At 32.6% G+C, this 27,417-nt stretch overlaps 1 protein-coding gene across 1 annotated transcript in view; it reads right to left on the reverse strand.

The window, feature by feature from the left end:
- The window catches only part of Skic3 (SKI3 subunit of superkiller complex), a 96,760-nt gene that overhangs the window by 57,622 nt on the left and 11,721 nt on the right, over window positions 1-27,417 (reverse strand). The window contains 27 exon segments of the mRNA XM_047554750.1: window positions 258-291; window positions 294-312; window positions 430-491; window positions 579-667; window positions 836-893; window positions 896-913; window positions 916-968; window positions 1,056-1,232; window positions 4,080-4,182; window positions 5,465-5,718; window positions 6,606-6,730; window positions 7,057-7,236; window positions 7,856-7,982; window positions 8,459-8,562; window positions 8,664-8,750; window positions 11,252-11,391; window positions 12,244-12,345; window positions 13,211-13,246; window positions 13,249-13,334; window positions 14,676-14,692; window positions 18,800-18,879; window positions 18,882-18,906; window positions 19,019-19,104; window positions 21,804-21,957; window positions 22,491-22,566; window positions 22,977-23,068; window positions 24,301-24,444. Coding sequence (XP_047410706.1) covers window positions 258-291; window positions 294-312; window positions 430-491; window positions 579-667; window positions 836-893; window positions 896-913; window positions 916-968; window positions 1,056-1,232; window positions 4,080-4,182; window positions 5,465-5,718; window positions 6,606-6,730; window positions 7,057-7,236; window positions 7,856-7,982; window positions 8,459-8,562; window positions 8,664-8,750; window positions 11,252-11,391; window positions 12,244-12,345; window positions 13,211-13,246; window positions 13,249-13,334; window positions 14,676-14,692; window positions 18,800-18,879; window positions 18,882-18,906; window positions 19,019-19,104; window positions 21,804-21,957; window positions 22,491-22,566; window positions 22,977-23,068; window positions 24,301-24,444 — 2,528 coding nt within the window.

Here is a 27,417-nt window from a genome sequence, read left to right on the forward strand (position 1 = left end):
GAAATTATAAAAAGAAATACTCAAAATTTTACTTTATTTATTGTGGTACTTGGGATTGAACCCAGAAGAGCTCTATCACTGAGCTATATCCCCAGCCCTTTTTATTTTTTGAGACAGGGGTCTCACAAAGTTGCCAAGGTGGCTTCCAACTTGTAATCCTTCTGCCTCAGCCTCTAAAGTTGCTGGAACTACAGGTGTGTACCACTGTACCCAGTTATTTTTTATTTTAAATGTCACAAATATGACAAAACATTTACCTCAATGTTTCATTTGCAAGGTATAACACTCCCAATTGGTCCACGCAACAGCATTCTAAAAAATATATATTGAAAAAAAAATTAGGCCCCTTATCAACTTGGAAGTCTCAGAAAATTAGTTAACACATAATCTTGAAGTTCTTTTTCATAAATAGACACAGAGAACACTTACAATTTGTTCTGACTGGATTGATTGTATGAAACAGTGCTGAGCAAGGGCATAATTTCCAATACCTTAAACAAACAGAATCTGAAGTAAACGAACTTTGTTACTTGAAAAAATAATTCCCCCCAAATACTGAAGTAATACTTGGTTCTTACCACTGTAACACGCAACTACACCAAGAGCATTCCAGTATAAGTGATTATTACTGTCGAGTCTCACTGCCTTTTTCAGACACTGAAAAGAAGTTAAATGAGATTAGTTTTTATTTCTTGGAATATTAGCATTTACATCAAAATTAATGTGATTTTAAGTGAAAACACTATAGTATTTATCAAAATATTTATCTTTCAAAAAAGCACTTAGTTTTTTTAAGTTTATAAAAATTTTTCTTAAAACCATACCTGTAAAGCATTTGTCTAGCAACTCTTTAAGATCATTCATGCTGCTGCCCATTTCTGCTAGATGTTGTGCTGGCGGTAATAATTAATTCAAGATCACACCATGTATTAGATGTAGACATCAGTTTTAATGCACGACCATAACACCTATGGAAGAATAAAAGTGAATGTTATGATTTGTTATAATATCCTAATTCATTTCAAAATCATTAACTGGTAATCTTTGGTAATTACCTTCCTCCAAGATGGAGGAGCTCAGTTTTCTTTAATACTTGTTTTCCTTCTTTCTGACCTAGAAGGATCCCTAAAATATTAACATTCACTTTAGATGATGAAACTGCATACAGACTAGTACAAGCATCCCCAACCAGCTTCCAAAGGCAGGACACATCAGCTCGATGCTGCAGGGCCCTAAAAGAAGAAACAGTGTGATTCTTAAAAATTATTTCCAAAATGTTTAGAGTATATCTCTCTCATTACACCTTATAATTAAAGCAGAAAAACTATACATGTAATCCTGATTAAGAGCTACTTCCTTAGTTAAGCTCTAAGAATACTCGACTAACCTCTTCCCATCAAGTAAGAAGAGAGAAAGAAAAGGAATGAAGAATTTATTAATTTAAGTACCAAAAATTATGCAGAGTTATTCAATACCGTTCACCATTTTTTGTTAGAAATAGCAGGAATCAAATAAAAAAATTTTTCAGGACCACTTTTTTTTTTTTTTTTTTTAACTATATGCCTTTACTTTAATGCAGTGCTAAGGATTAAACCCAGTGCCTCACACATGCTAGGCAAGTGCTCTGCCACTGAGCTACAGCTCTAGCCCAGGACCAATTTACTTTTAGTATTAAATTTTTTAAAATATGTATTTTTTAAAAATTTAAGCAATGACCAAAGTAACGACCATATAGTTGACTGTTATAATCTCATGTTTTTGCTTTTAGACCATCTCCCAAAAGGAAAAATAATATAAATGTATCAAATATATTTGGTAATCCAAAGGATTTTCATTCTGAGACCAAAAATAACAAAAATTTAAACACGAAAATGTTAAGATCCACATTTACAGAAGCAAGAAAGAACAGACTAAATAGATCAGCTCAAAATGTAATTAGAGGGGCTGGGGTTGTGGCTCAGCAGGAGAGCACTTGCCTGGCTTATGTGATGTCCTGAGTTCAATCCTCAGCACCACACATAAATAAGTAAATTAAATAAAGGCCTATCCACAACTAAAAAAAATATTAAAAAACAAAAAAGGAAGGGGCCGGCCCTTAAAAAATGTAAATAGAAAAATTAATTACAGAGATTGAGGGTGCTTCTTTTTAGAATGAGAAAAACCAGAGCTACATATTTCTCTTCATTTTTGTCAAGATTGTATAACTAAAACACAGCAATTTCATTTAAGCCATGTCTCCAAAATCAGCTATCACAAACTGCTATATCACAGGCAGATGGACAAGCAGATGGAACGTTTTTCATAGTCTTTTCTACTAAAGAAGTGCAGCCAAAAATCATTTTCCAATGTCTTCCCGAGAAATATTAATTACTGCAGTCATGACTGAAAACCCACAGTGAGAATAACAAGGACACTATTTCAAGTTATTCAAATATCTTAGCCAAATTTCTAAAACTGACAGCATTAATGGAGAAAAACTAGAAAGACAAAGAAAAATTTAACAGGCAATTTTAACTGCCTGAATTCTTATGTCCTTAAGTTTAATAAAAACAACACATCTGTAAAATACAATAATTCCTACCACTCTTACACCATAATTGTGGTAATATGAACTCCTGTTAAGTACAGAAGTAAATATAATTTGAAGACCATTATTTTAAATATTTTATAATACTTTATAATTAGGTGAGTACTATATGTTATCCAGAATAAAACTTCCTCAAAGAAGTTCACCAAAGCAGTACTTGTAGCTAAAGTACTGTCACCCAAAAATTCACATTTACTTTCAATACTAGTTCAAACAAAGCCAATTAAAAACATTAAACAATCACTTCACATTAACTTTGAGAAAAACTGTATTATGTTGAGACTTGAAAAATAGCACTAAAAATCTGTGTGAGAAAAAAGATTGGATATCAAATAAGCAGGAAACAGGAGAAGGCAACTTTAAAAAACAGAAAGACCAAAGAAAGATGTTTTAAGTGCAAAAAAAATTCAATTTAAACATTAAAAAAATTTCAATTTGGGGCTGGGATTGTAGCTCAGTGGTAAGAGTGCTTGCCTAGCATGTGTGAGGCACTGGGTTCAATCCTCAGCTTCACATGAAAATAAATAAATAAGGGCTGGGGCAGTAGCTCGGTGGTACAATCCTCAGCACCACACAAAAATAAATAAATTTTTAAAAGATATTGTGTTCATTTACAACTAAAATAATTTTAAATAAATTAATTAAATAAAGGTATTATGTCCATCTACAACTAAAAAAATACTTTTTTATAAATTTTCAATTCAAAAGTCTATGGACTCTTATTTATTTATTTATTTATTTATTTATTTTTGAGATGGGGTCTCCCTATGTTGCCCAAACTCCCTATGAGGGCAGGCTTAGCCTCCTCAGTAGCTGAAACTGCAGGTGCACACTACCATGTCCAGCATAACTTGTGGATTTTTTAAAGTCATCTACCATAAATAACACTTCTAATGATTTAAATGAATGAACTATTGAATTTATACTGCCATAAAATACCTTATTATTAGACACACTACTATTTTCTTAGTTGTTTCCAGGAATAATTAGGTTGCTTATTTTTCCTTACTTTCAGACTCACCAAAGCCTAAAAAGAGGTCCTTACCTCTAAGCAAAGGTTTATCAGGGATTTAAACCTCACTTGTTTATTTAAAAAGGAAAAGGAAATGGGGAAAAATACATATAAATGGGCTCCAGGCTCCAGTGTGTAAAGCACACTGTGCACCTGAAGCCCCATTTCCCAATCAGTTTTAATTAGACATAACCAATTACCTCATCTCATGAAAGACCACTAACACATGGTGTGGCATTCTTTACTCCTTCCTATTCTTTCCTGAGTATCCGGCATGCTAGCCACTATGAAGACTATAAGAAATTGTGTTTCTCCAAGAGTAAAATACAATATACATGCTATAAATTTAACTGGCTAGTCTTCTTTATGTTTTATATTCTGAATAAATGCTATATCTAACAGAAGAATAATAAAATTATTTTCTAAATTTGGCTTTATTACAATATGAAGAAAATAAACATAATAAATAATAATACTAACCAAGTAAAATATTCCAGGGCTTTTTCTATGTAGTCTACAGCTTTTCCATCAAGATAATCGACTAGAGCCGATTTTGCCATCATGAGATAGCATTCACCCAAACCTAAAATCAGGTAAGTCTAAAGTTGTCATTAAAATATATAATACAAACACTTAAAATGAACTTCAAATAAATGTATTATTGTTATTTTAAAGTCACTTTCCAACAAACAAAACTTTATTATATTTTATAAAATTATCTTCAAGCATGAACTTGCATACATAAAGAATTCAAACATCAGTATTCTGTTGGAGTAAACATGCAGTAAAGAAGTAAACATGCACTAAAAAATTACCTGTGAAACCTATGAATTTCTTTGACTTTGAATAAGTTATTTTCCTCTCGAAACCTCAGTTTCAAAAATGGAGATATTATATAAATCTTATTCTCTATCATATGACTATTTAACTGTTGTGAAATATGATTTGATCTTTTGATATTAAAATCTGTATAGCAAACTATAAGAATTAAATGAAACAGTAATTTCCTAACATGCCTAGTACACATTTCATAATTGTGAACCCTCCTTCTCTTGAGGAGTTTTACAAAATTTTTTAAAAAATTATTTTAGAGAGATTTTCAGTCCTAAGTTGTATGTTACTCAAAACTAACACTACTTGGGATTTAAACTTCAATTGTTTATTTATAAAGGAAAGGAAATGGAGGGAAATATATATAATGAGCTCCAGGCTTTTTTTAATGGTAATATATAATCATAAAAAACATATATGTAGGGGCTGGGGAGATAGCTCAGTAGGTAGAGTGCTTGCCTTGCAAGCACAAGGCCCTGGGTTCGATCCCCAGCACCCCCCCAAAAAAAAAATATAGATAGATAGATAGATAGATAGATAGATAGTAGTATTTTTCCTTACATGACCAAAAAAATTTGCTACAAAGGAACAGATGTCTATGGAGGAACTGAAATCAACCTAGATAATTATAAAATGATGCAATGTTTCTATAGTTGAAAAAAAATTTAATGAGCTTCTATAACTTATAAAATAAAAGGTATTGAGATATCATCTGGATACAACAAATTAATTAGCAAAATGTAAGAATATGGAAACAAACTTGTTTTAGAGATCCATTTTTAGGTCTAAAAGCTATCATGCTATTTACCTAAAAGTTACATCTCTATCATATTATTATTTGCTATTATGCAACAAAATTTGATCTTTTTATATTCAAATCTATATAAGTTACACTACAAGAAGTTCATATCAGATGTGTGCTACTGACTATAGAAAATTTTTTGAACTTATTCAATACATTTACATAGGAAGTTTACTCAGGATTTTATATTTCAGTATCATAAAAGTTAAAGGATCTATTAAAAAGAAATTACCTTTCAAAGCAGGTACATAATCTTCTTTCTTTTTAATAATCAGCTGGTATTGAGCTATGGCCTCTTTATACTTGCCTAGGATTTGTTGTATTGCTGCAACCTTAAACACACTGTATGTGGACTCTGGGTTGAGCTCACTGGCTTTTGTGAAGGACTTCAAGGCTGTTGTATAGCCACCTCTGCTTAAGTATGCCTCTCCTAATGACTCCCAACAATTGAAGTCCTTTGGGTCTGCCCTTAATGCTGCCTGTAAGCTAAAATTTTAAGAAACAGTAAGAGAATTAAAAAGAATAGAACTATTTTCACATCTGAAAGGAAAAATGTTAGATAAAGAATTCAACTGAATCACGTATATCCATTGATCCTTCTATTTATAAAAGTGCTTTTGAAAGCAGGTATACTTATTCCTTTTATAACTTGAATTTTTTTAATACTAAGAAATGTTATTACAATTTAGAATGAATAAGAACAAAGTACTCTTTTTGAAGTGTAATGATCAGACATTCTTTTTCTTGATGAACTGGAAGAACTCCAATTTTCTATGATAACAGAGGACACGTGGACATCTCAAATTGCCTCATCCTTCTATTAAAACTGAAATATAGGAATAAGAGGCATGTTGTATACTTTTGATCAAATTACATTTTTATGGAAAGTTTAAAAATGCTTATGTTCTAGATATTGATATAAATCAGAAGTAAGTTCATTTCGATTTGATAATTGATTTACCCTGAAGTACAGATCAAACCAAATGACTAATATTGAACATATATGAGCTGTTTGAAATGCCCTTTTAGCTGCAAAATGTCCCCCTTGCCAAAAACAGTGAATGTTAGTGGAAGAACAAAATAACAACAAAGATCTTTATCTCAGTTTTTTATTATTACTGAAATTTCTATTGAGACTCTACTTGTAAATGATACTGTTAAGATCTTACTTCACTAGACTGGCTACTTCAATAACTGTACATAATCATAACTTTTTCAATTCTACTGCCATATGGACAATATGCATCAATCAACCATAAATTTTTCTATTTCTTCTCTCAAAATACAACCTGGTAAGGTCATTTGGATACAAATGAAATTTACTTTATGGAACCATTATGCTATCTACACATTAACATAGTAAGGTGCCTTACTCAGCCACTGCTTGTGAATGTTGACCAGCTTTCAAATAGTATAGTCCTCGCCGAAGCCAGGCCCATTTTGCCGTTCCAGCACTTGCCTTTTGAGTTACTGTTGTTAGGATAGCTAAGGCAGCTTCCTAATAAAAAAAAAATTACTGTTAGCCATACTGAATATCATAAAGATAAAGAATACCTATGTAAAGTACACAAACATATTTTCATTTCCCACTTATTTTTTTAAACTTACATTGGTATACATCAAACTAGTTTCAATAATAAGTTGTGAGGGACTTAATATCTGCCAATGAAAAGAAAATTAGCCCATTTATAAATGGAGGAAGAAATCCATTGTTTCTAAAAAGAATAATAAAAACTAATGATAACTTTCAAATATACATATGTATAAAAATATTTCCATTCATATACTCAGGATTAAAAAAGCTGAAGTGGCTATTAGTCATACCATATCTTCAAGCTCCACACTTAAGTCAACTGCTGCAGCTCCAGATTCCGCATCAGTGTCATCTAACTCAAAAGCTTTTCTGTAACATCCACGAGCTCGGTTTTTATCTCCCACTACATCTTTGTAATAATGTCCTAAATAGCAGAAAACTTTGCCCATGTATGTATCCAGTCTTGCAGCCTTTTAAATAAATAGAGACAACAAAATTTTAAAGGTTCTTTTGCATGATTATCTTTAAAAACACAAAGGACAAATCAAGTACACACGTTAAAGGAAAAAAATAAAAAATTTTATTAATTATTCAAAACTATGCCAAAACATCTTTTAATGTACGGTTTAAAAGAAACGGGAAATCTGGCCCTCTCTGCTTCCAGAAATTAAACAGAAGAGTAAACTATTATTTCTTTGGTAAAAGAAATGTGAAATTAGAGTTACTGTTAAATTAACCAGCTCTTATGGGTCAAGATAAGAATGTAAGATTTATAGATGTTAAACATTTAAAAAAAAAAATCTGGACTGAAGTGCCAACAAAATTACAGTGGAAATTACCCAAAAACAGTATTGTTTTTTGAAGATAATTATGCCTCATTTTCTATAACATATTTCTGAAAGTAACATTTAAACCTTTGTTTTAGTTTTCTCCTTGGAAACCCACAAAACATTCTCACAAAACCTTACTGTGAGAAATGATATACAAAAATAGTTGAGTAATTTTAAATACCTAACTTACATGATTCCCATTTATGATTTTAGAAAAAAACCACTTAAACTAAGAATTGAAGAGTAACACCTTTTTTACCTTCAGAAAGTGGGTAAGAGCCTTTGTTTTATCTTTTCTTGTTTCCTCACCCATGAACCAATATGTTAACCCAAGCTGGTAATGATATTCAGCAACTTCAGCATCTCTTTCAAGTGCTCTCTGAAAACTAAGTCATGGAAGGGGAATGAAAAGGAATATTAAAATAAATTTTTAAAAATTTACAGATAAATATATAAAATAAAGGAGACTTTTGCTTGGGTAGAAAAATCAAAGTTTGAGTGACTCAAAGGTACCAAATTAGAAATAAGTCATTACTTTAGGATTTAGATTATAATGAGGAAAAAAAAAACTGATTTGTGCTTGAAGAGGAGGAGCTTAAAGGAGCAGTGACCTTTTACCACTACCACATGCTAAGTGTTCAGAGTGTATAACAAACACTACATTAACTTACTGAACATTATGTTCAACTATCCAAACCCATTGAAGAATTTATAGTTACTGTACTACAATTGAACTACATTTCTTAAAAATACTATGATTTAAACCCTTCAAAGATCCAAATTATACAAAATTGGATCTTTAAGGCCACTTTGAATTTTTGAGAAATACAATAGACTAGATCTATGAACTGTTTATCCTTACCATTTTTCTGCTTGCAGATAGTCCTTTTTTGTAAAATGAATCAATGCCTCAAGGGCATGAACTTCAGCTAGGTCAGGGTAAGAAGAGAGAAGGTCTTCCATAATCTATAAAGCAGATACCTGTCAATTCCATATCCATATAAAAATGACTTTTACCTTTTAAAAAATGCTTAGATTGAATTAAAAAAAAAAAAAAAACAACTAACCTTTGTAGCTTCATCTAGTAAACCTTTGTTCAGATAAGCCAAGCTTTTGAGAACCAAAAGTCCTGGGATATTATTTGCATCAGAAACCTAGAAAATAATTGTAAATAACTGCTATAAATCTCCTACAACAAAACTGCAGCAATATTTGCTTTAATTAAAGAAAGACCATAGAGGAATAAAGACACAGAAGTCCTACGTCACTATTAACACTTTGATTATTTGTAATCAATTTATGAAGGAAAATTTCAAATACATAATAAAAAAGTTAGACTAGTTAATAAACCCATATGTGCTCTTCATCCAGTAACAAAATTATAAACTCAAAGGCAATCTTTTTTCATCTACACATTCAATTACTTTACCTGCTCAGATGATTCTATTCTATAACAAATCTCAGAAAACTTTTCATCTGACACTTCACTAGTTATATCTAAAAGATTTACCCATTTTTAAGTGACATAACCATTATCATGCCTAAATAAAACCAAACATGAATCCTTAAAATTATCAAATTTCCCAATTGCCTTATAAAATATTTGAGTAATATTCCTGTTTTAATCAAAATCCAATAAACATATTTTGATTGACTGATAGATCTCCTGAGTCTCTCTTAATCCACAGGGCTACTACCCTCCAACTCTTTTCCTTTGAACTTATAATTTAACTGATGAAAATATGGACTATTTATCACAGTTTCTCAGTCTGGATTTTGCTGAATATATTCTCATGTTATTTAACATGCTCCTTGCCTCTGTATTTTAGTAGTTAGGTCTAGAAGAAGCTTGATCTGATTCCAGGATGATATTCTGTAAGAATACTTCATGTGTGCTTTCATTCGGCTGTGTCTGGCTGGCCAGACACATCTTTCTGCGATGTTATTAGCCATTGATCCTTAATGCCTAGATCCACTCATTCATTGAAAAATGAATAGGGGTTGCAAAATGGTGATTTTCTTTTCCATCATTCCTTCTTTCTTTATTACATGAATACTTTAAAGAGAATTTCTCCCCTTCTCATTATCTGCTTATCCTGAGGAAAAGTTCATATAGGAAAGGTAAGATAAATGCTTTCTTCCAGTGGGGACCTTAACTTCCTCCAAAGATAATATTTCTTGAGGCTGTTCTGTTGATTTTTTTTTTATATCATGCACAAATGAATTTAAACATATTTGATGAGCTTCATTCCACCCCAGTTACTCATGCCTTCTTTAGCCAATAAGAATCTTCTTATGTTGGCTCCTGATTTCTTCTGACATGACCCTATTATGTTTCCTTGTTTTCTAGTATGACAAGATGTTCTGTGCCCTTTTTATACCTTTTCTGTCTCAGACCTGGACTCTTCTAGTTTGTTAAGAAACTTTTAATTTGTTTTTTTATGAAAAAAATTTGAAAAGATCTATTTTATAACTCATTCACACAAAACATATTAAGCCATGTAGAAATAAGATACTAGTTCTTTTTTTTTTTTTTTTTTTTTTTTGCATTACTAAGAAATAAATCCAGGGGCACACTACCACCAAGCTATACCCTCAGCCCTTTTTATTCTTATTTTGAGATAGGATCTCCATAAATTAAGGCTAGCCTCCAACTTGCAATCCTCCTGCCTTAGCCTCCCAAATTGCTGGGATTATAGATATGCCCCACCATACCCAGATAAGATATTAGTTCTTAAAGGATACTGACAATTGCTATAATTTTAAAGAAATACTATGAAATACAAATCTCCTTGAAATATACAAAGCAATAATTTTTTTAAAAAAATCAAACATTTCAATGTAATCAGGATGTGATTTTAATTTTAGACAAAAAATAGCCTTTATCTGACAAATTCTTTAAAGTACAATGTTGTGATAATTCATAATTTACCTATTGTCTTTTTGCTATGGAATTTCAAATTGCTTTAACCAAAATCATTACAAAATCAGTTTCCTTCTTAAAAATCAATCTTTCACCAGGGGTGGTGGCACACAACTATAATCCCAGCAGCTTGGGAGGTGGAGGCAGGAAGATCTTGAGTTCACAGTCAGCCTTAGCAAAAGTGCGGCACTAAGCCACTCCAGTGAAACCCTGTCTCTAAATTAAAAAAAAAAAAAAAAAAAAAAAAAAATATATATATATATATATATATATATAAAACAGGGCTGGGGATGTGTCTCACTGTTCAAGTGCCCCTGAGTTTGATCCCAGTATCCAAATAAATAAATAAATAAATAAATCTTTCTTTGAAAGAAACTAACATTATTATCTTGTCAATGATCTATAAAACAATTTTTGGAGAAAACAATTTAGAATCACAAATTTAAAATAATCTAGTAATAATAACCTTAGAGAACAAAAAAAGGGAGGATAACAGTTAAAACTAAAGAAGGAAACTACTTCACATTAAAAGCACTGTTAAGTACTTAACTAAGAAGTAAACAACTAACTTTGGGAGTTTTCAAGTGTGTGAATGATTTGTCAAAGTGTAGATATGTGAATTCATACCTCTAATTCAAAATGTGTGCTAGTAAATATTTGGTAAGGAGAGAGAGTTGTTACCTAGTTGGTTGGAACTAATTAAAGTTTAAGGGAAAAATTTGATAAGACTACCTGATTCAGAGAACAAATTGCTTCCTCTGAAGACTCATAATCTGAGAGTTTAATCAAAGCTTCTGCTTTCAAACGAAGACAAAGGTTCTTCTGATAAAGACTGCCTCCAGACACACCAAGATTATCTATGTTCTTCAGAGCTGACAAAATTAAGGACATTTGGATGAAGATAACCATATCACTTCACTTTTCTTTTTTCTGTTTTTACATAACAAATTGCATATACAATAAATCTAACTTCTAAAGCAAAATACAAGCAGAATAATTCAAAGGTAAATAAAAATTCTTCCTTGAACTCTTTATAGAAGGATCTGACTTTAAAACAGAACACATACAAATTTAAAACCTCTATCTTCATATAACATATAATAAAGCTGAAGATGCTGAGGCACAACAATGGCTATCTATATCTATTACATAATAAAGGTTAGCACTTAACCAAAGCATCTGTAACACACAGCAAATTAAGAATACTGGACAGATAAATAAAAAAAGAAAAAAAAGAATACTGGACAGAGAAAAATGAATTAAGACTGGAGCTGAGTGACTGTTTTTCAACTACAGAAGCAAGGCTATGAGCCGAGTCAGGGAACAGAGAATCACCCTTTATGATTTCCTATCCCCATACCTCATCTCACAATACAGAAAGTCTCCAAGATGCCCAAGACTTCCCTTATCTATACCAGGGAAATTAAGAATTCATAAAGGTCCTGAACACATATAATACCAAAAACCTCCTTGTGATAAAGACAGAGTACCTTCCCTCAAACCTAAACTAAGTCAAAATTCCAAATATGGGAAACCTTAATAAGTATTCAATGCCAGTTTAAAAATAACTAGTAGGTATGCATGCATTTTTGGCATTTATTTAATCTCCTTAGTGAAACTGAAATTAGTAATTTAAAAACTTTCACTATCTTTCTCCTTTAAGATGAAAAACACAAACAGCATTGGCCACCCTTATGTGAAAACCCAAAAGATGTCTAGAATACCTTGATTGCATGAAAGAACAGCTTCCTTAAGTCTGTGCATTTTGATTTGAGCTTCAGACAGATGATACCATCCAGTTGTGCAGAGGGGGCTTTCCTTTAGCCCTAAAATTAAAAACAAAAAATAATAAAATCCAAGTTTCCATGACTACTCAGATGAATGGCACACTATCTACTCTCTAAATTAGACTCCTCCCCTCTTCTTTTTCTTCTCATCTAATCAATCACAAACCACACTGAGTCAACGCCCCTAACCATTTTTCTCCATATATTTTTCCTCCATCTCTATCACCACCACTTCAGTTCACATCTCCTTCTTTATCCCAGGTCACTGCAAGTGTCTGACTTCCATTCCTATGTATTCTATATACCATAGTCACAATATTTCTAAAAAAATCGGATAATGAAATTCACCTCCTTAAAGCCTTTCTCTGATTCCTGCTGCCCTCAGGATAGTGTGCAAACTCTTTAACAAGGTTCGAAAGTTCCCACTCAACCTTACTTCCTTCCCCTTTCTGCATCCATACTCATTCTTAAATCTTGCTGAACTACCTGCAGTTCCATGAATGAGTTTTCCCTCTTACCTCAGGTTATCTCACAGATTCATCTCTTGACTTAAAATGTTTCTCCTATCCTCTTCATCTAAATCTTGTTATATTAGTCAGTCAGACCTCAGCTTGAATGACAGCTCATCCAGAAGCATTATACCTGATAAATCTAAGCTGAAGCTTTCCTAAAACTACCCCATTTTATTATGTGAACACTGAGACCCTAAAAATTTAACTAAGTTTTCCAAGGTCTTGATATTACTGAGTGGAAGAGTTGGAATTCAAACCTAAGAAGACTCTAGGATACATAGGTACATTTTTTTTCCATCCATCTTAGATATTCCTTTAAAGCAAGGCTACAAATTAATGCCTACTGACTCCCAATTACAATTCATGTCACGTGATATACTCTATACATTTACCTTCTGTTAGATTCTTAACAGCATCTTCATACTTTTGTCTTGTAATGCTCTAATGCCTAAGCCAATGAGGCCTGGACCACTTTTTGAATTCATTTCCACTAGCTTACAACAATACTGCTGCCCTCATCAGTAAGATTTCCTGGAATTAAAAGAAAAGTCATTAGTGTACATATAACAAGTATCTAAGTACCAAATCCTATATACTTAAATCTCAAAAGTCACCTTAAACATACCTTACCATATCCTAATTCTAGGAATTCAAACTTAAGCAAACCAGCAAATACAAAATATTAATATTTCACAAAGAAAACTATACTTTCATCTTCTTAAATATTGGAGTAGAAACCACTTTATCCATAGACACTGAACCTAAAGTCATACTAAAGGGTTTCAAACAAAACACCTATTGCTACTAGCTAGTATGCTAAATTACAGAGCATAAGCTTGCCAAGTCTCTCTTCCTATTCCTTAAATGAAGGAACTCTTGTCAAGGAGGATATCTTCATCAATCTTTCCCTGTGGGCAACAGTGAACTGACAAAAAATGACAGCCAGATCCAATGGAATTTTCCAGCATCCTAAAATCAAAATATAGTGGACTACTCAACTGAACACTGAACAAAAACTTAGTCAAAGATATAGTATTCTAAGTTTACAAATTCAGTAGTATCTTTCCACATTTTTCTAAAACTATCTTTTTTCTATGTAATAATTAAGTTTATGTATTAATCATTCAATGCCTACATTTATTTTAAAATTTACTTTGGTAAAATAATTTAGTTCAGAAAATATTATGTATTTTGTTTTATTTCCATTTTCTCCAATCTCAATCAGTATCAGGACTGTCATTTCCAGAATAGCACATACACACAAAAAACAAAAATGTGATTTCCATCTTAGAATTAATGGTAATAGCATTCACCACATTAACAATTCACCAATTGTTCTATCATATAGGAAAGTTCTTAAAATAATAAAGACAGACTATAAAAGCAATAAATATGGGGAGCAAATAGAAACAATTTATTTGCAAAAAAGTACTTGATGCTTTAATATCTATGTAGAACATATGCCCCTAAATCATATATGGAACCACTATTTCTGTCACAGATTTCAAAGGTAAATTCTTTGCATAATACCATTTAGTTTATAAATTTCAAATTTAAAAAACCAGACGCACACCAATGTGTAATCTGGAATACGTTATGTAATGATTTTTAAGTCCAAATTAGCACCAAAAATAGAATTCATAATGGCTAAAGAATTAAAATTTTAGAACTATTGGCAAAATAAGAAAACAAACTGGAGACGGGCACAATGGAGTGTGCCTATAATCCCAGAGGCTCAGGAGGCTGAGGCAGGAGGACTGGGTGTTCAAAGCCTGTCTCTGCAACTTAACAAGGCACTTAGCAACTCAACAAGACCCTGTATCTAATAAAATATTTAAAAAAGGGCTGGGTATGTGCTCAGTGGTTAAGGGTCCCTAGGTTTAATCCCCAGTACCAAAAAGAAAAAGAAAAAAAGAAAACAAATTGGAAGAAATACAAGTTTGATTAGTAAGTTGGTAAAAAAGACAACCTTGGTATTATTTTGCTTCTAGGCAAGAATTTCCTCCTCTCATATGTTCTCTTATTGCTTCCATAAACAGGACTCCCAAGGACAGACAAGCCTAGCTCCATGCCCTCTATATCCTCCTCAGCAAGGCAGTGATTTTTTCTTTCCTATCCAGTGGTTTTGCCTAAAACTAGATACTGTCTATACCAAGCATCAGGAATTACCTGAAGGACTTGTTAAAATACAACATGCTGAGCCCCACTCCTAAAGTTCCTGATTCATTGGTCTGGTGAAAGACATTTCTAACAAGTTCTCATGTGCTACTGATCTAGAGATATACTTCTAAGAGCCATGAGTCTAGAATATTGCTATGTCATATAACACCTTTATTATTAGTTTTATCACAGATATGCCTTACTTTTGTTGCCTCTATAACTAAATGGGAATTTCTAGAGGTAGAGGACTAGCATAGTTTCATATATGTTAATACTCATTAAATATGATGATCCTTTAAAAATACCATCATGAATTGATGTTCAAAAGATTTGTTTGTTAATAGGTAATAAGAATTACTAAGAGAAACCATTCTAAAAAAGAAAAACATAGCTATAAAATTTTATCTTTGATCTCTACTTGAGTCAAACTCATACTCCACAGAAACATAATTCATGACAGATTACATTTGCAACATAAACTGCCTATATTACAGAAAAACACCAGGGACGAAAAGAGAAAAAGTCACTCATGCATCTCTCCTCTGATCATCTAGGATACCCAAAACTGCACATGGGTAAACAAAGTGTGGGTAGATACTTTCCAAAAGGCAGAGATAAACAGGAACAACTTTAGAATAGGGTAAAACTTTCTTAACATATTCCCTTTGCTAATGCCTGGAAGCACAATTATAGAAACCAAATGAGATTTCAGGAACTATGTTCAGTTTAACACTTGATAACATATTCTTTATATAACCAAGTGGCATTGAAAGAAATTATCTATAATGTTTCAAAACTAGCAACAGTAATAACAACAATAAAGATTCTGGTGAAGAGATAAGGAATATTCCAGCTATTCCAGCTTCAATCTTTGATCCTATTCTTTTCCATACTAGTTCTTGTTGAGAATTCCAGCTAAATAAATACGTTTGGAGAGAATAAAAAAAAAAAAGAGAGGAAAACAGATATCATTGGTTTTTAAATAGCAAATAATTTATTAACATATGTACTATTTTTAACATTTAGAGGATTTGAAGGTTTTATGTGTATCTATAAAACATTATTTTTTAAAAAACTATAAACAGAAGGAAGATCAGTAAAATGAGGAAGGGGAGCAAGGGGAGGAAGGAAAGGAGAGGAAAAAATTAAGTACCCGGGGACTGAAGTGGAGCAAATTATATTCCATGTGTGTATAATTCTGTCAAAATGAACTCCAATTTTATGTATAATTATACTGCACTAATAAAAACATTTCAAAAAACAGTTTAACAGTATTATTTTTATTTCTCCAAAAGGCAAGCCAGACTTAAGGCTGATGAATACTAAACTCTAAGAGTAAATAAAGGGTGTTCCGAAGGTTGGATGCTATGGTAATACCTATAGAATTCTGTTTCCTGAAGATTACTTAAAAAAAAAAAAAAAGGTAGAATGACATAACAAGGAATTGATCATACAGACTTTTTCTTTAAATAAACCTGGCTAGAGAGAGGAAAACATTTAAAAGTATGTACAATTTGACGGCATTCATTTCTTTATGTTCATCTGAATTTTCTAATATTTCTAGAGCACAAAATCTTAGATACTCTTTTCTGCTTGTATTTAAATTGAAGAACCAAGGTTGTCATCCTCTCCCATTTCAGCAACAAACAAAATTAATCAAAAAGGTCATTTAGCATGAAAAAACATTTCAATAGATGACAACTCTGAAAGCTATTAGCCTCTTGTCCATATGAAGTTTTACAAAGTGACTCATTTTGAAAATGAATCTTCAAGTCTCAACATGCAAAGTAAGACAAAGGAGAATGAAATATATTTGTTTCCAGTGGAAGAGAACCCAATGATTAACTGCTGTGCAGCAGCAAATTCTGTAGATATTGAAGTACTCTGGGGGGAAGAAGGGCCAGAAAATTAGAGACTTAGAGATTTTCAAAGTTATTAATTTTCATAATATAGAATACAGAAAGTTGATTTACCAGGAGCAATAAAAAGAAAACAAGAAATCAGCAGCTGCCTTCCCATTGCCCTGCATTAACTATTAAACTTTCACCCCCAGAAAAATGCTTTATCTTAGAATTCACTAAAATGTGCTATTCCAAAAATTCTTGCAACCAACAGTTCAGTAGGGAAAGAACTCTTCCTTGATTTTGCCGTATGTATAAATATTTACCTATTCACTCTTCTCTGGCCATGATATATACCTGGTTTTCTTTCAATTCTGTAAAATATCCATTCCCAAATCCAATTTAAGAATTTTTTTTCACTTAAACCATACTGTTTCTAATCAATAAGCATAATCCCTTCACTCTCTCTCATGGAGCATTCTGTCAGCTACTGAATTCATATGCAAAACTGTAGGCTATTTGTAATTCTATTTCTTCTATTATTTTGCAGGCTCTCTAGAATATAGGTCCATGTTTACCTAACAAATACCCATTAAAAGCACATTAATGATTATTGGAAACCATTCAATCGGTCTTCAAAAAGAAATTTCAAAGTATTCCACTTGTACCATTTGGCACGAAAGCAGGCCAAGAATATGGGAATAGTACAAACTACTTATGGCTCAAAGAGACTGGAGAGAAAGAGTGACCACCAGTCATTTATTCTCCATAGCAACTATAACAGCAGAACAATGAGTGGAGGCATGGGTCCCAAAGGTCATACAATTAAGACAATCATTCCACTTACGTTTAGAACACATTAGGTCTTATGTTAAAAGTAAAAAACAGGGTGATTAAAGTTTCCTACAGAGGAAAAATAAACACAAAAATCCATACAATATGAGCCTTGTGCTGATAGTCTCTTAGTGTACCTCATCCTTTGGCTTCAATATAGCATTTATAATGTTCATAGCCCTTTCCTCTTAAATGCTCCTGCCAGGTAACACTACTCTGATTTTTTCTCCTATCTCCCTCTAAAAATTTATTAGCCCTTCACAAAATGCTTCCTCCTCATCTTAAGTATAGCAAGTTAAATTCCTGAGTTATTTTCCTTCTGAATACCTGCTAACTAACCACTTCTTCCTATTTTTCTTCATCACTGTAATCTAAGTTCCACTTCAATTACTTTAAAAAAGACAGTCTTAATAATTAGGTATCTTAATTATAAAATCAGTTGCTTAGGTTGTCATGACAGACCTAGTAATCTCCTTTCTCAACCGCTCTTTCCTTCTGTTTTCTTTCCCATCAGGGTCCCCCACTGTTCTCTTCCTCTCTTTCTTTTCTCCTCCTCCCTTTCCCATTCAAACCAGCTGGCATTGCCCAATTCAGCCTTTTTGCCCTTTAGTTCTCTCTGATGTCATCTACTCCACTTCACTTTTACTTACAAGCAAGATTTTTCCAACCTATGTGTCTAGCTTTGTTATTGATCTCACATCTCTCACTAACTTACCTTTCACACAAACCATCATTCCATACTGGGCCAACCTTTTCAGGAAAATTGAAAGTTAAAATTGATTTTTCCTCTTTGTCTCTAAGAATCACTTTTCATTTTTTTAATTCATGGGTTCCTTTCTATGACCCCTTTGTGCTCCCTAGTTCATTCATTACGATTATCAATCTACTTGCTCTGGTTATGTTCTATAAAATCTATTCTGTATACCATGTTAGTTTTAAGCCCTTGTACTTCATCAATTTACTCACAAGGTACTAAAAGTACTCTTCCAAGTCTACTATGGTATTTCCTTCCTTTTCATGTCTAGAAACACAGAAACTGTATCTTACACATGGTAAGCACTAAAAACATTTGTTTTTTGATAGCAACATCACTCCCACACAATCACAATATTTCTCAGACACACAATATAACAAAGAAGAAATTACTGATTCAATTAAATGTAAACAAAGCACTTCTAATGGATATTGTATGGTGGGATAGATGTTTATCATTCCTTCACAGGCCTCTTCAACCTAGCAGTCTCATGTGGAAACTTGAAAACACAAAAGCAAAATAAACTAAAATCCAATAGTAGTAAAATGCATTTGTGAACACTTTCCTGATTAGAAATAAAACTCACTTTAAAGATTTAGAAAGCTACTTACTTTGGATAAACACTGAATGAAATGCCTATACAGTACTTGGTGATCTTCACTAGGAATCTTATCTGACAAGCCCAGTGCATTCTCAACGCAGTTAAAAGCTGAAACAAATAAAAAGGTATTCATGTATATACTTAAATGACAAATGTGATAAACAGCTGAATGTATAAGACTCCCTTATACAAACTTCAACTTCAAGTAGCTGCAAATGTATCTAATTGTCTGGCTTTGGCAATTTCAACAAGAGGGAAAAACAAAAATAACATATAAGTTTTAGAATGTATTCTAACTCCAACCAGTCAGCAGACTGAACTGAACTAAGAAACAATAATTATAAATAACATTTTATTAAATTAATAAAACATTCTTCGTTTCTGTCTCCTACAAGTAGTCAACCAGAGAAGTCTTACATTCTAGTATAACTATTACTGTTCATATCATTTTGAAATCATCTCTTCTGAAATCATTGACACATTTTTGGAACACCTCCAGTAGTAACAAATCCGACCATTAAAAAACAATTGTGTATGAAGTTTTGCTTCTGGCAAAAGAAAGAGATATGACTGAACTGTAAGAAAATAATTTCTCATACAGTATTAACTGATTTTGAAGAAAATTCCAAAAGAGGACTTCTAAATAAGTCTTTTTCAAGAACAACAATACTAAAATCCAAGGCAAGCACTTTAAAGCCCTTTATAATCATTTATTTGGTTATATAAGTTGTTCTACAGTTTTTAATAAATATGCATAACTTAATTTTTTATAAAACACTAATGAAGTTTAGAACCTCAAATTTCCTTGCTAAGTATGATATAAAGGCTTCATGAATAAGTAAAATTTCAGTGCTATGAAAAAGTTAATGATCTTACAAAAAAATGAGCATTAACTAAAAGTCAAAATCATGGTTTTTAAAAAAAATAGTAATGAATTTTTTCCTGATGGAAAATGGTAACTTTTTCCTGAACACTCTTAATGCAAGATGAAAACAACCCCTGCCCAACCTTTGATTCTATTTTTTACAGCTAGAAATTAATTCTCAAAATTATTAGGGATTAGGAAGGTACTGGGGAGGAGAAGTTGGATGAACAATGAATAGATACGATCACTGCATGCTGTGCACATATATGAAAGATCACACTGAACACAAGTCATGCATGTTAATGTATAATAGAAGCTGAAGATGTAGTCTGCTCCTAACATGCACAAAGCACTAAGTTTCTTCCCTAGCACAAGAAGAAAAGAGAGTGGGGGAAGGAGGGAGGAAGGGAGAAAGGGAAGGAAAGAAGGAAGGAAGGAAAGCCCCAGCTACTTAGAAGTGCTAACGTAGTAAGATCACTTGATCTCAGGAGTTCAGAGACAGTTTGGTCAACATAGCATAACCATTAATTATCTTTCATGGAGATACAGTACATACAAATCAAAAAGACATTTATCTTGATATGTGCTCAATATTCTGGTACCCCATATTATTCTAAGAAAAATATGAAGCTATATTATAAAGGTGTGATTTAAGAGAAGCTGGTAAGCTACCTAATTAGTCACTACTCAATTTCTTCTATACCTGCATCTAAACACAGTTTAGCTCTTATTATCACATATGGTTTGGACCTTAAATGACCCCAAAGGTCATGCATTAAAGGCTTATTTGCCAACCTGTGGCACTTTTGTAAGATGGAGGAAAATTTAGGAGATAGGACCTAGAACAAGGAGACTAGGTAGGTCACTGGGTGTGCCCTTGAAGGCTATATCAGGACCCTGGTCCATCCTCTTCCTCTTTGCTTCCTGGTCACCATGGGATAAGCAGTTTTGCTCTACCATGTGCTCCCCACCCCAATGTTATGCCTTGCCATAGGGCCAAAGCAATGCAACCTGCTGACCATGAACTGAAATCTCTGAAACAGTAAGCCAAAAAAAAAAAAAAAAAAAAAAAGGCTTTCCTCCTTTTAAACTGATTCTCAGATATTTTGTCCCAGTGATGGGGAGTTGACTAACAAATCACACAAAAATACAGAAAGATCTTATTCTTACATTTTTATCCTCAGATCTTAGGACACTACCTAACATATAGTGCTTGATCAATAAATATTTTCTGAATAAACGAACAAATTAATGAGTGAATAAATAAGCTAACACAAAGAAATGAATTTTCTGTTCCATACAGAGTATGTAACTATTAAGGTTTAAAAATCCATTCAAATAAAGGAGAACACTGAATAGCTATTTATTATAGTAAGAAATTAGGTTGGCTTTTAGACTCAAAAACAAATTAAGTATGCAGATATATTTTCCAATTATGGTGCAAAAATCAAGGTTTTTACAGGAAAAAAATATTTTTCATTACTTGACAATCTGCTCCCTAAAAAGGTGTATTATTCAAGTATAAATTCTCTAACTAGTATACAAATGCTCTAGTTGAGTTGTTAATCCTCAGAGTAATTCAGGAATCAGTCCATAAGTTCATACCCTCCAAGTACAATTTTTTAGAAATTAAAAAGTCAATTTTTACAGTTTTTTCCCTAAAGCAATTAAGTTATTGATTTATTGTGGATTCTTATGAATATAAGGGAAGATAATTCTAATAACATTGAGTACCAATTCTACCCACTCCAGACTTCATGAGACTCCAGAACAATAATTCTAAATATAACAGGAAAAGTCTCTATGCATGTAAAATTGTACACTTACAAAATACTTTGACATATAATACTGTTGTATATTATTTCATTATGTTTTCATTTTCTAAATTCAATTAAATAATCAATTTTCATGATAAAAACTGTGAGGAATAAATGAGTTAATACCAGTTGCTGGGTTTCATTATTCTGATCCTCCATACTCTCAGCCAGCAGCTGAGTCAACTTCCTCCATAGCTGATGAAGCTCCTGGTTGTCTGCACCTTCTTCTTGTCGTGTCTTTATCAATCTGTGCCATGTTCGACCCACCTATTGAAAAGGAAATTTAAATGACTGTTATATTAAATATAAGAAAAAAATATAAATGCCAATAGAAAATTAAAATCTGGAAATAAAGCAAAATATTTCTTATCCACTAATACATAAAAATAGTGTCAGCCCAGAATTCCATCTATTATGAGTCCTATAAAACATAAGTTGATTGGGCAAATCCACAGAGTACTTCTATTAGAAGTGTGACTGAGATACCACAGCAGATACAGGAATGATGACCATAGTCCCCAACACCTTAAGATATGAGATACCACAATGGTCACCAAGTTCCATAGATGACACTTTAAGTTATTTAACTTATATCTCACCCTGTTCCAAGAAGATCTAGAGTTTATGACACCTTAAATTTGAATTCTGTTTACAATTGCCAAAGCACTGTAATTTATTTCTTAAATTCTTCTGATATCATGCCACATATTAATTTTTAATTTTCATTTAGGCAAAATGATAACTTTCTCCTAATATTAGTTTTATTAAATGTCTAGGACACTAGAAAACCAACAACCAACCTCTAGGTGTTTCTTTTCTTGGTAATAGAGATCCACAAGTTTCTTACAGACATCACACCACTTCTGTTTGTCAACACTTAGATCAGAAACAATAGAAAAGAATTTTTTTAATTTGATATGAAAATAATCAAAATTAAAATTAAAATATCTCAATAATATTATTGGTACTTTTTAAAATTAGAAAAATACTACAATAAACTTTTGTAAAAAGAACCTTTTGTTAAAAAAATTAAAAAATAAAAAATTTAAAAAACATTTTTCATTATATTGACTAAAAATAATATCAAAAATTCCAAAATTAGTCAGTCTTCTTACTAGGAATGTTTTGGTTCTATTTCAATCATAATTAAGAGATTCTATGATAAACATTTGAAAGAAATGCTTCCTAATTCCCCATAAATTTTGACATACTTCTACTTCTATACAATTTTAATCACTCTAATTCAAGTTTATAAAAATATTAGTCATCCCCTATACATTCCTCACCTTTCATAAAGATCCAGGAGTTTCTGGTAAACACCCGGCAAGTCATCCTTAGCATTTATGTGATTACACTTCTCATACAAGCTTGCTAACCCCTAAAAAAAGAAGTAGGAGTAATTATTCTTATCTAAACATCTGATGTTCCTACATTCATTTATTTTGCTAAATAATGTGATAATCTCTAAAGATTGTTTATAATAAAAGATTAATATAGTTTGCAGTTGAAATGATGTGTGAGATCTGCCTCCAAATAACTGGCAGGGAACAGGTGAAAGGACAGATGAAAAATAATGATGTGATTGGATTTTTGTTGAATCTGAATGAAGGGCCTAAAAGGGTTCATTATTCCATTCTGTTCACTTTTCAAAATGCATTTGAAGTGTTTCACAATAAAAAAAACATTTTTCAACATAAAACCATGGTACTACTTTTTAAAAAATAAATCAGTATATATTAAAACAGCTTTATTGAGTTACCATTGATATAAAAATAATTTAAGATATACAGTCTGATGTTTTGATATATGTATACATTGTACAATAAGCACCACAATCAATCTAATTAATGTATTCATTAACTATGCAGTTACCATTTTGTGTGTATATGTACAGGTGTGATGAGATTTAATTTTAGATGTGTTTTAAATGACACTACTTTTATGATACAGTCAAACAGAAAAAATCCAAGTACTTTGTGAAAATTACCATTTTGCTTTAGATGCAGCCATTTCTCTAAGTGTGTAACAAGTACCCTTAACCAAGAACTCATTGTCAACCTGAGACACCAGAGCCTACTACTTGTTCATACTCATCAGAGCCTACTACTTCCTATTAATTAGTTTCAAAGATGTGATTGACACATGAAACAAATTCATTAAATATGAAAAAGCTAGAGAATCCAGCTAAAAAACATTAAGATTAACAAGAATAAAAAATTTAACTTGAACTTAAGAGAGAACTAAAAATTTGATATTTTTAAAAAACATCAGCATACATTTCTTTTTCCCCTGGTTGGTAAGCATAAAGAATATTCCAGATATCTTTTATATGTACCTATAATTATGTTAGAGATTCATATAATCATGTTTCAACTTGGGTCCTTGCATTTGAAAATAGTCCATTAGGTAGAATGTTAATTAGTGATATATATAATTCCTTAGCAATGCTTTTTTTAAAAACTAATTTTAGGCTTAGAAGACCAAAAATTTAATTTTTTTTCTTATATGGGGCAAATGGAGGTTTAAATGTTTAACATTGTTGCTTGCATTTTGAAAAATACAAAAACAAATCCTTTCTCATGTTATAGGGAAAAAAATATGTCTACTTACCTGCCAAGCTAGTAACTGGTTTGGTTCTAGTTCAGCAGCTTTCTTATAGGCACCTTGGGCCTGATCAGGTTGTTCTAGCTCTGCAGCAGCAACACCAATAAAAACCCAGGCATTATAGTTATTTTTCTCTTGTTTTAACACTGTCTGATTGAAAACAAAATTAAGAGAAAGTCATTAAATTTTGAAACTATCGAACAAACAACAACAAAGTAACAGTCTAATAAGAGTCAGGAAATCTGAATCTGTCACTAACAGTGTAGCCTTCAGAATGCTATTTAATCTCTCTGGTTTCGGTTCCTCAGGGAACTGGTCTATATTAATGATTGTAAAGGGTTTGGAATATGAGGTATAGAAAGATAATTTGTGGGGGTCAGGAGGGGATCAGGGATTGAACTCAGAGGCACTTAATCACTGAGCCACATCCCCAGCCCTATTTTGTATTTTATTTTGAGACAGGGTCTCCATAAGTTGCTTAGGGCCCTGCTAAGTTGCTGAGGCTGGCTTTAAAACTCATGATCCTCCTGCCTCAGCTTCCCAAGCCACTGGGATTACAGGTGTGTGCTCATTGTGCCTGGCTGAGGTATATATTTTTAAAGTTGCCCAAGTGATCCTGATGCTTCCAATGTCCCCTCCAGCTCTTTGAGAACACTGGGTAAGATAGAATAGCTTGAAGAAAGCAGGGAAAGAAAAACAAAACTAGTTCCTAAAATGAAATTAGCTTCTTAAGGTTTTATATATTCTAGAGAAAATAAGAACTTTACCATGAGTTGAACCAACTTAGCTTTTTGTATGTCCACCTAACACTTCTAGCAATCTATCATCAATGTGCTGCACAAGTTCCATTCTATCTAATAAGGCTGCCTCCTAAAAAAAAATATAACAATGAGGTACTATAAAAGTTCAGCTCTAAACACTCAGCCCTTGTTAATGTTTATGTTCCCAACACCAGGTCCAAGGGCTGACACATAATTGCCAAATAAATGATAAATGGCATAGTCATCTAGCAATCAGCAATTACTAACTGGTGACCTGGTTTTCAAAACCTGAAACAGATTTTTAGGGAGATAATTACAACAACATGGTGAAAGCAGGTATGAGATTCTGACAGAACGTAGAGAAAAAAGTACCTAATTTCATCTGTACAAACTGGAAAAGGTTTCCCTAAAGGGATTCTTATATATATTATAAAGCACCACAGGCAGACAAGATGATGATCAGACAAAACCACAGCAAATACACTAAGAAGCAACATTTCTTTATTCAAAAGTTCATTTATTATCAATCAACATTTGAGGTTACTATATAAGTAATCAGACATCTGTGGCTGATTTAGTCTCCCTTTGTTTTTTCTAGTTGAGTATCTTCAGTATAAATTATGAACTAGTTGGTAGAATTCATACCTGAATTTTGCATGACACATACTTTAGACTACTAGGTTGCTACTGTATATAATAATGGAAACAGATTCATATATGCTTTATTAATTTGATAAGCTGACTGATTAAGGAAACAGTCCCTCTCCCCTTCTTTGATTCAATCTACTCCCTAACTCGTTTGAACAGACTGCCCACCTGCTTCTATATCAAGATTAGCACTATTATGGCCTCATTTCCCTGCTGACCTTGTAGTCACCACTGGAAACATGAACTTCACAAAGGCATTCTTTATTCCTTTGATTCTTATCCTCACATTGCTATATATTTCTCCTAATCTTGCCCAATTCCCTCTACCATTCTCCTAAATTCTTGAGTGTGTCCTTTGGAACTCCCAATCTGGATCAGCAATGTTCCCTCCATATTTTCAACCTTTCTTTTAACTGCAGTAAGTTCTGTCTGAACTGAAACTTGGCTATTCCCTTAAAAATCTCACATGCTGCAGCTACCTCCCTACCTCTTACACAATTCATACCACAGTGCCAGAATGAGAAAAGGGTTCTCTTGCCTACACTGTCACCAACATTCCTTTTCTGTTTCTCTTTCCTTCAAAAACACCACTATTCTTGAGACTCAAGCCATCCAACTATACTACAAAAAATATTCTTATTGCAACCATCAACAAACCCCTAGGAACTACTCTTTCCTCCAAAATTTAAGCAAAAATTTTCTATCCATCTTCTCCTCAATTCCTATATTCACTCTAACATTCATGTTGATGTCCCATTGAACAGTAGCCTCTCAGTTATTTAACCTCCCCACTACCCAGCCATCCAAAACCTGGATTTCCTGCACACTACTATTCTGCTCTTCTCCTGTCTTTCCAGTTCAATTATTGTAATGGTCTCATGGTAACAATTCTTAAACCTCTGATAACTAATTTTTTATGCTGCCCCCACCTTTTCTACTACTTATTACCACACTTTTATTTCTCATCCCTCCTTACCCAGCCTGGACTCCATGACCCATCAGTGTCATCACTCCCTTTCGAAGCCTCAATTCCTCTGACTCTACTTCCCCTCTTCTTTCTCACCATCCATAGCTGAACTCCATCCCCACCTCCAAAGGTGAGAAATTCAATATGAAGGAAGAGAACCAGTTAAGTTCACTGACTTCACTTTAATAACATGTAACTTCAAATGAACTCTTATTAGTGCCTGGTAATCCTTCCAATTCTTACTAGTAGTTTCTTTTGTCACTGAATAACAACTGCTTCAAGCCTTCTATTGTCTCAAACACTCCTATAAAAGTCCCTCTCCCACTATTAGTTTATACTTCACCAAGAAAATAGAAGCCTGCAGAGGGGAAGGCTCTTATCTTCAAGATCCCTCCTCTCAAACTCTAGATCCCATTCTAACCTTCCCAAGGACTTCACTAAGCCACCACTCTCTATCCTCTCCCTCACATTTAATTTCTCCCTTAAGCAGGGATATTCCTATCAGCACACAAAAGAGCTTTAGAATCTTGATTCTCCTATCCACAAACCAAATATAATAAGAATAAAAACTTTAAGATATAATATAACCCATCAAGATATTTATGACACATTCAGATTTTGACAATGTGCCTTCAATAATTTACCAATAAAGAAAAAGGCAAAATGAAGTGTGACTTAATTTATCCTACTAAGAAATTATTAATTCAACCTCTCCAGTTGTCCTACTAAATGGTCTTGTCACTTTTC

This window comes from Sciurus carolinensis, chromosome 6 (assembly GCF_902686445.1).
Source record: "Sciurus carolinensis chromosome 6, mSciCar1.2, whole genome shotgun sequence".
NCBI lineage: Eukaryota > Metazoa > Chordata > Mammalia > Rodentia > Sciuridae > Sciurus > Sciurus carolinensis.